Here is an 11,334-nt window from a genome sequence, read left to right as displayed (position 1 = left end):
ATAAAGATATTAATGTTATTTGTTATGTAACCACTAATGTGCCCTGCTTAATTAAGAAACAGAGTTGGTTTTGTAGTTTGATAAAGTTGTTTCAAGTAATGTATAGATGACAAATTTGGAGAGATTGTTGTGACATTGTGTGTGATCAGGCCTTAATGGCTCGATTTATCATGAAATGTTAAAAAGGAAAAATAACAAAAGTGAAAAGTATATTTATATATCTTATAGTATTGCTTTTCACACTTTTGGTTTAAAAAAATGAGATTATGGGAGTATTTCTCCTTTGCAGAGAATTTTCTGGTATAAAAATGGTATCTTCTTTCCTATTAATAATGAGCTATAAGTTTCATGCTTAATTATAGGAATTAAAGGAACATAGAAGTGTGTACTCATTGCAGTCCGGTTTGGTTAGCTTTTTTCCTTACTTCTTACCAGAGACGTGAACAAAAGTAAATTATAATTCCTGTTGCAACACCTCCTGACAGAACATTTCTCTGGCCTCAACCCAAATGCAAATCCTTCAGCATGAGAGCTCTGCTCCTGCCGACTGAGGGAAGGAGGAGAGTGGTGTGTCAGGAAGATCAGGGAGGGAGGGGATGAATCTCCTGAGGGGACGAGGTGTCTCCTGAGATCTCTCGGCACAAACTCACAACTCTTCCTCAAGCCCTACTCTGCCATTCAGCATAGATCACCAGCAAAGTATGGAACTACGGAAGGTGCCAGTGCACATTGATAGGAGAGCACTATTAGGACCGCATCAAGGATAAAGTTTAACAAAGCCTGTGAGGAACCCCAGCTAGGAAGGTAGGTTCTTGTGTTTTTTAATTTGTTATGTTCTTTTTCCAGTTCCTAGTGACCCAAATATTCCAAAATATTCAGTACAATTTTTGACTGTATTGCTTTATTGTAGCCGTTGCAGGTTTTCAAGGACAGCTTTCTGTAACTTGGTGTAAATGCTTTGCATTCTGTGCCTCCTTGCTGTTAGATTCCATCTTTTTTTATTGTGGTCTGAAGTTTGCAATTGCTCTTTTACTGATATCCTAGAATTAATGTGAGGTTTGAAACAGCTCCATTTTAAACAAGGATGAAGCTATGTTTCTTCACTTTATAACACTTTACAACCATGTTTTGACAATCAAATTGTGAGTGTACCTTTCGATACATAAAGCTCTCTGTTGAGTTAATCAGGAAAAAACAAATGATCTAGAAAAGTTTCAGACATAAATGGACAGTTTCAAAAATCATGGCAAAAGTTCAGGAAGCCGGTTAGTTTTTTGACTCTGGATGTCTGAGAACATGCAGCTCTGGACTTTGTGGAACCCTAATGATTTCTGATTAATCTGAATCCCCCGAGTAAAAATCTGTTTAATTTAAACCTGAAAGTTTGTTTTCAGATTTACCTTTTAAACAGAGTTATGACCTCTGCTTTTTTTTTCTTTCTCATAAGCCTCTTACTTTTTTCAGTAAATCAAATTAAAAAAGAAAGCGAAATGCAGAACTTATCTATGTGACAGAAAATCAATAAAAAGGAGTAAGTAACTGTTTAACACCCAAACATTTGAATAACTTAGTGCTTAAGGTGATTAAGTTTAAGTGAAATTTAAATAATTTTATTTCTGGTGATATAAATACAATTTTACAGTGGACAATGATTTCACTTGATTTTTAATTTTAATTGGATTTTACTTAACCTAGAATGTTCTGTTTAGAACAGCTGTTTTCAGAGGTCCACCTTTATTTGAGGAAATCCTCCCATTAACTGTGTGTATTTTCTTTACAGCAGAAGCTTATGTATTTTAAGAGATGAAAGGAAAGTTTTAGACTTTCTTACTACTCAGTAGTAAGAGTAGTGATTGACACATTGTCTTAGGTTAGGGTATAATTGCATGGAATCATTTACAGATAACCTTTAGATCTTGAGCAATATATAGTAAGTGGTTTGAATTTCTGATTAGATATAGGAATTCATTTCTTTCATGTTATCTATTGCTAAGTTTTGAGTTAAAAAAATGACATTCCCAGCACAGAAGTAATACTTTTTCTCAATGACTCATTTTTAAAAAATCAATAGCATGGGTGGTGCATTATCTTATGAAGGTTCATATTATATATTAAATATATTTTATGTATTAAATATGAGGGTTCATGGGTTTCCTAATTGTCTGCATATCCACAGGCAATGAGTTTGCGTCCTCAATGAAATAGTTATTTGAACATTGCATGTAGAATTCAGGTCTTTGACCATGCAAGTCATGTTTGCAACTCTTTCCAGCTATTGTCTTAATTTGTACCTGCCGCCACAGTGTGCGGAAAGAAAAAGCTATCTAATTGTTGATCAGTCTCTTGCAACAGCCGGGCTGCATATTATCAGCTGAGACCACGTGTAACTCATACTGTAAAAAAATTCTAACCGTATTTAAGTAGAGCGTTTTTCCACCATGCCTTTCTGACTCAGTAGTAGCTAATGACTACATTATTTATTACGTTTATTGGTTCCTATTTTTGTCTGAGCATCCAACATGAAAGCACTTTGATGTCTGTAATTGCAAGGTGCTGCTGTAATATTTAACGGCCATAGATCGGCCAAAGAAGCATGTACTGTAGGTTGTTATTCCACATTATTAAACAGGTAAGCACCATTATTGCCACACATGAATCCTGTGACTAAGACCTTAGTCCACATGGTTAATAGGATACTGGCGTTCATTCTGGTTGTGGACCTGGTACTATGGTGATACGGAGAGTTGTCATATGAAGCTAATTGAAAAGTTAAAAATAGACAAATTGGCATTTGTATTAACAAAGTGAACTGAGGTTCTTGTTGAACTGAAAATGTTCAGAAACATTAACTGAATGGGCTTGATGAGACAAAAAGATGATTACGAACCACCGATCTGAGTGGGTTGCGATAATCCTTTAGTATGTCTTGCAGTAAATCTTTTACAGTTAGGTTCCATTTGATGTCATCAGAAAAGGGACTGAAAATGGCTTGATTATCCACACTTTATGCCAAAATAGATTTATTAAAATAACTTGCTTTAATAGTTATTGTTTTCTTTAATAGTTATTTTTGATTTGTTACCTTTTTGAATCTCTTTACAAATCAGGAGCTTATAGCTTTAGCTTATACTTATCCGTCAGTGGCCAGTTCAAAAACTCTTTACAACAATTTTGTGCTTGTTTTATTTTTCATTGTATGTACATTGTTATCACTCTTTGCAAACTGAAACAAAACAGGAAATGAATCTTTCTGATCTATGAAAAGGTGTGATTTAATGTTTACAAGCTAGAACCCAGTTCATAGCTCTAGACATGTTGTAACCATACAAGTGGTTTTTTGAGACATATGCAAATATATGGGTGGGTTTCTATAATTAATTAACACATAATAGTTTTCATTTGCTGTCAGTTAAAAAAGAAAACAGCATTCTGAGGTGTTAGTGATTCTTGGTGTTAGCATCTTTTAAAAAATGGCTACACAGAGTAAACCCCAATATTAAAAAATAAATTCCTGTTTGTTGTGTGTTCATGCAGCTGCTCAAAATATTTCCACTCATCTGGAAATAGTCAGAATTTGCAGTTCTAGTCCTGCTGTAAATAAAAAGCCACTGTGAATGGAAGTCTCTTGTTGTTAGTGCAGATTGCCGGAGTGTGTGAATTTCAGATGTTGCTTAAAACAAACAGTACATGGAGTCTTTTCAGACCTCCCCCCAACCTAAGGAACAAGTCTTCAAAAAAGATGAGAGGTGATTCTGTAACCTGATCTGAGGTGGCGTCGCAGGTCCTTGGCTGAACATGTGCCTGCAGGTCTGAGCCACTGCAGATTTTGTGGGAAGAGGAAGCCGCAATGTGTCATTGAAAGACCTTAGGCTTAGAAATCTTACAGAAGCACTAGGAGTTTTCAACGGGTGGTTTAGGTAAGTGTATCTCAGTATTTCAATGTGATCCATCAAAAATGGAAAAATGAAAATATTACAAGTGATGTTAAGTGTGCTTTTCATCATTTGGCTAAAGGAATATAAACTCAAATAAAAAGGTGGCATTTTTTAATTTTCTACGGTCTGTTTAAATCTTATTTTTTTCCACTGAAATGTTTCATGAAAAAACATCAATGCTTTAAGCTAAAAGTGATGAGTTTCATACATTTAAATATGAGTTAAGCTTGACGCACCAAAAAAAAAAAAGCCAACAAGCACAAAATGCTTGTATGTGGAGGATGTCAGCCCTAGAATCGTATAGTGAATGGGGGTGCAGCTCACTTACCCGTTCTTAAAACACTTTATTTTAATCTGCTATGTTCAAAAGGTAAAGAACAATCGTGAAATTATGGTAAAGCTTGGTGATCCATGGATTGGTATTGTCAAAAAACTATGGCAAACCAAAATAAGTACCTTGGACACTCATGGGAAAACTGAAAATACTGTGCAAATTGACAACGGGGTTGTGAGAGTTAAGGAACAAATGAGTCTGAAACAAGCTACTCAGCCATGCCAAAATCCTTAGATTGATTAGCTACTAAAAACCTGGGAGCTGAATGGCCTCTACTCTTCTGCTAACTTAATTTTGCTTTTAGATTTTCTTGCAGTGAACTTTCTTTTAAGTCATAGAATTATACTATTAATATAGTGACAGAGACAGTTCAGTCCTAGCAAATATTTTCAGTTCATACTTGTATGGAGCATAAACATAACATGCATAATTTATACCTTACATTTCAAAATAACTAGGAGTGTGTAAATTTGTTTGAAGAAGTCAAATTCTAGACTGTGTCACAATTTTTCCTGTGTCACAGACCCAAAGTAGAGTCTCACATTGATACATTATCAGCAGAGGGGAATTTGCTAATGGAAAGGCAGGTTTACCTGTCACGTTCTGTTGACTTTTGAAAACAGGGGTTTCCAAAGCCTTTGTCAAGTGCTAAGTGAACATGCTCCGTGGTTGAAAAGGTCTTGCTTTACACTGATTAATCCAACTACTGAAAGCATTCACTTTGGAGTGTCACGTGTAAGTGGTAAAAAAACAGTCTGGGATGCAACTTACTAAGACATGTTAACATCAGCTGTCAAATATATTCATTCATGAAACAGAAATTGAAATTCAGTTTTCAGTTGTCAGGAAGATTGTATTTATTCTTCCCCTATCAAAATGGCCACTACTACTAATAATGTCTAAAACATATAGTTAACAAGATTAAGAGTAAAACATGCTTCAAAGACACAGTGATCTCAAAAAACATTTTTGTCTTTCTCCATTATTTTCTTGAATGACCACTATTTGAGTTACCAGTATTCTGGACACTGCACTGGTAAACAAATCAGTAAGAACCTGCAACAGATATAGAGTCCTGTTGGACACTGAATCATTGTTGTCTCTGTTTGCTGAAAGTGCAGTCAGAAACACCAGGTCCTCGTATGCAATGCCTTCTTGTAGGCATTTAACCAGAAACTGTAATTCACTTTCCTTTAATTTGCACCTGCTCTGCATACTGTATATCCTTGCTGTATGATTCAAGCTGGGGACTTTTTACAAGATGGGCTATTTTCTGCATTTCTGCAGTTATGCATTTTATTAACTAGATAATTTTAAGTTAATACTCTTTAAAACTTACATCTGAGATATTTTTTTTCGGGTGCATGCATTCAGGAATGCACTGATTAATTATTGCTGGGATTTTTGGCATTTGTCCCTCATCGCAGGAATTTATTTCAGTTCTGTTTGCTAAATTATCTCTTTGAACAGTTTGAAGGGCGGTGAGATCAGCAGAGTACCGCTAACTGAAATGCCTTCAAGCAAAAGTTAAAAATGTTCAAAAATATGCACTTAAAATGGTAAATGTTAAATGTTTTCAGCAGTTTCCTAAGCAGTCAGTGGCATCATTCAGAGCCTGACATAACTCATTTACGTTCTTATAATTTATCAAAAATAAGTGTAGGTACTAAGAAAATTAAAAGTACATGTATTTTATGTTTTCCTAGTTCTCTTTCTAAGGATTGTTTACATTATATTCCTTTTTTTAGATGAGTCACCCAGGTAACTGTTGTTCATTTTGTATTGCAGCTACCACTAGCTTACACAAAGTAGCATTGATACAAAGGTGATCACATGGAAAGGTTCTTGGAATAGCAAATGCCAGGAACTCTCATCCTCTCAAGGTGTTTCTATGATGAAATCCTTTTCAAGATTGTTCTATTGTATATTAAAGAAGAAATGTGTCTTTCATATGCAGGATGGGATGGGGTATTTGTACTGGCAGATATATCTGTATTTCTAAACCTTTAACTGTGTTACATACATACATGTTACGTACATATATGTATATGTATATATGATTAAACAAATAATAAAAGTATATGCTGTAAAAATTGCTGATTTATTATAATAGATCATAGCTATAGGACCTTATTTTTTCGGGGGAAGCTACCCACTCTATACTCATAATTTGTCTATCAGTCATAAAGTTCCAGCACCAATATTTTATCTTTATTTCAAAAGAAACTGCACTATAAACACAATCTAATCATAAAGAATACAAATTAAGTAGTTCCTCCTGTTTAAAAGAATACATTATTTATGTTATATTCCTAATCTTCTTTTATTATCTAAAATGAGTAAAAACTTAGAAACAATAAACAGTAATCTGTGGTTATACATAAAACAAAACACGAAACAAAAGAAGCTGTGTGAATGCGCAACACCTGTGTATCTGTAGTTTGAGGCCTATACAAAGGCTTTTCTTCAAATATGTATTAATTGTCTTTGAATGGACATGTTAGTACAAGAGGCAAAATACCTTTACCACGGATCTATGATATACCTGCCCTGGGTAGGTTGTGTTCTTCAGTTTCTGGGGTTAAGGTTATTAAAACAATGAACTATACACAGAATATGTCCCCATTACTAAAGGAATAGAGAAAAAAAAAGTTAAAGTTCTATGACATGGATATAATGTTTCTGGAGCACAAGTGTGATGTGTATTTTAAAAACATCAAGACTGGCACTGACTTGCAGGAGGGGTTAAAGGAAAAGCAGCTCATATTTTTCAGGCATTTAATTGATGCTGATCCTGTTGAGTACTTTATGTGTTATTCCTTGTAGTTTTTTAAGTCAAATAAAAGGTTTTGCTTGGCTCAGGTGAGCCCAAAGAAGATGAACAGGATGTATTTGTGTACAACTGTTTCCTCATGGTTTTAAAGCATTGTGCAACTCTCTTTTAAATCTCCAAAAGACAGACTTATCAGTAAAGAAGAAATCTTCGACAACAAGTAAGTTGGCAAGGAAAAAAAAAATAAACCAAAAGAGTAAGAAGTGAAATGAAGAGAAAAATAATATGAAACCATAATATGCTTTGTCTGTAAGCTTAAGTGACTTCTGCAACTTTATAGCTCATTTTTGAGCTGTAGTGAATGCAAGTGATGAGGTGATCTTTGAGAGAGCTTGATTGCATGGTGCTTGTACATGACTTTAAACCTTGTCATGTCTCATCACGTTCCAAGATTAAACTGTTTCGGGGTCCTAAGGAACCCATATAGGGTTAAAGCCCAAGTTTGGCCTCTGGGTGTAGCAAGGTTCACTGTTGGATTAGGACAACTGTGTGAGTCAGGGTTGGGAGAGTTTAAAAATTCCTGCTGGTGATGAGTTGCACATGCCACAGACTCATCCATTATGGATGGAAACGTCTTTTTTTTGTTCTTATTAATATTCTGCCTTATTAAGGATACAGGTTAATCTTTTTAAAGAAAAGCAAGGTAATGGCATTACACAGGCTGTTTAAGGTTCATTGGACAGATTCCTAATAAATGAATGCTTTTTTACTCAAACAAAAAAATATCAGTTGGATCAGTATTGTCATATACTGTAGATATTGACTGCATAAAGCTTGTTTTTTTTTTTTGCAGAGCTGAAGATCCATGAAGAGCCACTGAAGATGGGTTTCATGACAGCAGGCAAATTGCTTGCTGTCCTAGCAGTTGTACAGATACCGCACTGTTTTGGGAGTCTAGAAAAAGGCCATACACCTTTTCGTTTTACTCACCATCTTTACAATGCTACAATCTGTGAGAACTCCGTTCCAAAGACCTATGTTATTAGTAATGTTAAAATGGGAATTATTGTTACAGACCCCTTCTGGAAAATAAAATATAAACTTGTCTCTGGAGATGAGGATGGCCTTTTCAAAACTGAGGAATATACAGTGGGTGACTTTTGTTTCTTGAGGATACGGACTCGTAGCAGTAATGCTGCATTACTTAACAGAGAAGTGAGAGACAGCTACACATTGACCATTCAGAGCACTGAGAGTATGTATGAATATGAGGCCAGGACTAAGGTAGTGATCCATGTCCTAGATGCTAATGACCTGAAGCCCCTTTTTTACCCAGCCTCATACAATGTTACAGTTAAAGAGGACACCCCTTTAAGATCCAGCGTGCTCAAGGTTAGTGCGACTGATGCTGATTTGGGCAGTAACGGAGAGTTCTATTACTCCTTCACGAGTCGGTCTTCGCCCTTTGCGATTGATCCTTCCACAGGAACAATCACCCTGGCTAAGAAGCTGCAGTACAACCACACACCAAAGTATGAGCTGAGAGTTCTAGCTGAAGACCGAACAAAGAAGATTGCTGGAGTCAGGAAGTTTGGGAATGACGCAAGGGTCGTCATCAACGTGAAAAAGGTTAATCCCGAGCTCCCTGTAATTAAATCAGTAACAATTACAACACCAGAAGGAGATGACGAAGAAACTTATGCAGCTGTTGAGGTGGGGAGCACCGGAAAAGAGGTGGAATCTTTGACCATTGTGAAAGGAGACCCACAGCATTACTTCCAAATCATTCCCTCTCATTCGGGATCCCGGGACTTCCAGGTAGTAGCCACAAAAAAGCTGAACTGGCTAAACTACCCCCTTGGTTTCAATCTCTCCATCCAGGCCAAAGACAAACATACCCCACCTTTGCTTTCTGAGATTAAGGCTGTTCACATTCCCTTTCCAAAGCCTTCTCCCTTGAAATTCGAGAAGAAAATCTACAGTGTGACGCTGAGCGAGTTTTCACCACCAAACACTCCTGTCATCCGAGTTGTGGTGAACCCAAGCCCATTGAATGTCACCTACCATATAAAAAAGACCCCAGATAGCACTAAGTTTAGGATTAACGCCAAGAGTGGCCTGATTGTAATCACTGAACAACTGGACTATGAGAAGGAGTCTCATTATGAATTTGATGTGATGGCAAATCACGGTGAGGCAGAAGCAAAGGTCACTGTTGATATCATTGATGAAAACGATAACGCTCCAAAATTTGCCAGGCCCTCTTATCAAGGCACAGTCCTTGAACACGTACCCATTGGGAATAGCATTTTAACAGTGACCGCTGTTGATGGCGATACCCAGAAAAATGGCTTTATAACATATGCCATTGCAAATAAGGGTCCACTTCCTTTTACAATTGACCCATTCACAGGTGTCATTTCCACCTCTGAAGAACTTGATTATGAACTCATGCAAAGGTGGTATCATCTTAGGGTGTGGGCATCAGACAGTGGCGCTCCATACAGTCATGTGACCGAATGTGCTGTTACGCTCATCATGAGCAATATCAATGATAACATACCAGAGTTTGAAAAGGTGGGATGCAATGCAACTATCCCTCAAGACCTTGCCGTTGGAGAAATCATTGGTGTCATGTCTGCAATTGATCTGGATGAGCTGCAGCAAGTGAGGTATAAGATGGAGTCTGGCAATGAACTGGGACTTTTTGAAATCAGTCCAGTATCTGGCAAGATTTTGCTGAAGAAAAGGATTCCTGTAATTTCATCTGCTGGTCGGTTGCCTTCATATAGTCTAACTATAACTGCAACTGATGGAGAGAATTATGCTGTCCCAACCACTGTTAATGTTGTTGTGAAAGACAAAGGTATACAAAGCAGTATGAAGTGTGAGGACACTGGAGTTTTCAAAAAGTTGACCGAAAAACTGATTCAATCAATCAAACCAGAAACTTCCATTCAAGAAGCAGACTCCTTTTCAGACATTCACATCATTAATCGTCATTCTCCTAAATTTGATGGGAGTCTTCCAAGTTCTATTGATGTTAGAGAAGACATGCCGGTTAATTCAACAATCCTTCAGTTTAAAGCAACTGATGAAGACACGGGTTTTAATGGCAAGTTAGTGTATGTCATCTCTGATGGGAATGAAGATGGATGCTTTACTATTGACATGGAATCCGGAGAAGTGAAGTTGCTTTCTCCATTAGACAGAGAAACTACAGGATTCTACATTCTTAATATAACTGTCTATGACTTAGGGATTTCCCAAAGGTCTTCCTGGAAGTTCTTAGCAGTTAATGTTTTAGATGTTAATGACAACCCACCACGATTTGAGCAATCAAAGTATATTTTAACCATACCTGAAAATACAGGAGTTGAAAAGAGCATCTTGCAAGTTAAAGCAGTAGATGTCGACTTGGAAGTTAATGGGAAGATCAAATATTCCCTCATAACTGAGACAGATAAATTTGCAATCAACGACTACACAGGTGTGGTGAGGGTGAATAAGCCTTTGGACAGGGAAGTATCTCCAAGATATGAACTCAAAATTGAAGCCAGAGATCAGGCCACTGTAGACCCCACTTTGTTTTCGATAGCCGAGATTGTGGTGATTTTAGAAGATGTTAATGATAACCCTCCTACATTTGTTCCAAAGTTTTACAAAGTACAGGTACCGGAGGATGTACCCATTGGAACAATAATATTATGGGTTGAAATATATGATCCAGATCTTGGCTCAGGAGGACAGGTTAGCTATAACCTGATGGACAATGAGAATGGAGCATTTCACTTAGAATCCTCAATAGGATCACTGAGTTTGGAGAAAGAAATGGACTTTGAGCAGAGGCAGTTTTACAATCTTACCATTCGGGCAGTGGATCACGGACAACCACGGTCCCTCTCCTCCTCCTGTTTTGTTGAGGTGGAGGTTTTGGATGTGAATGAAAACTTGAATGCTCCACTTTTTTCATCGTTTGTCTACAAGGCAGAGGTGGTAGAGGATACTCCTGTGGGCACATCTATTATGTCTCTGACAGCTGTGGACAAGGATCGTGGAAGAGATGGAGTAGTGAGATACTATATCAGGGAAGGAAGTGGCCTTGGAGTCTTCAGTATTGATGAAGACACAGGTAAGCCAATAAAACATGCACTAAAAAGAAATGGACAGTGCAGCTGATAACATCACAGGAAAAGTACATCGATGATGATCCACTAAAAAGAGTGCAATCAAATCAAGTCAAAGGTCACAGGTTTAAAACTAGCCTAGAGATACACATTCCGTGAATTCAG

General features: G+C 37.0%; 1 protein-coding gene across 2 annotated transcripts in view; it reads left to right on the top strand.

Annotated features, from left to right (window-relative positions):
• The first annotated feature begins 583 nt into the window (after positions 1–583).
• fat2 (FAT atypical cadherin 2) overlaps positions 584–11,334 on the top strand; it is a 59,247-nt gene continuing 48,496 nt past the window's right edge. Inside the window, exons 1-2 of one of the 2 annotated variants that reach the window (XM_088604580.1) lie at positions 584–804; positions 7,896–11,174. In XM_088604580.1, the coding sequence (XP_088460706.1) occupies positions 7,925–11,174 (3,250 nt within the window). In that variant the 5' untranslated portion in view covers positions 584–804; positions 7,896–7,924. Of the gene's footprint in view, positions 805–3,675; positions 3,918–7,895; positions 11,175–11,334 lie in introns of those variants that run through there. The other variant, XM_088604581.1, reaches the window with a different exon arrangement.

The sequence above is a fragment of the Lepisosteus platostomus genome, chromosome 13 (assembly GCF_059453375.1).
Source record: "Lepisosteus platostomus isolate fLepPlt1 chromosome 13, fLepPlt1.hap1, whole genome shotgun sequence".
In the NCBI taxonomy this organism is placed as follows: domain Eukaryota; kingdom Metazoa; phylum Chordata; class Actinopteri; order Semionotiformes; family Lepisosteidae; genus Lepisosteus; species Lepisosteus platostomus.
Note: the sequence above shows the minus strand (reverse complement) of the source record. Positions and strands in the feature narration are given on the sequence as shown.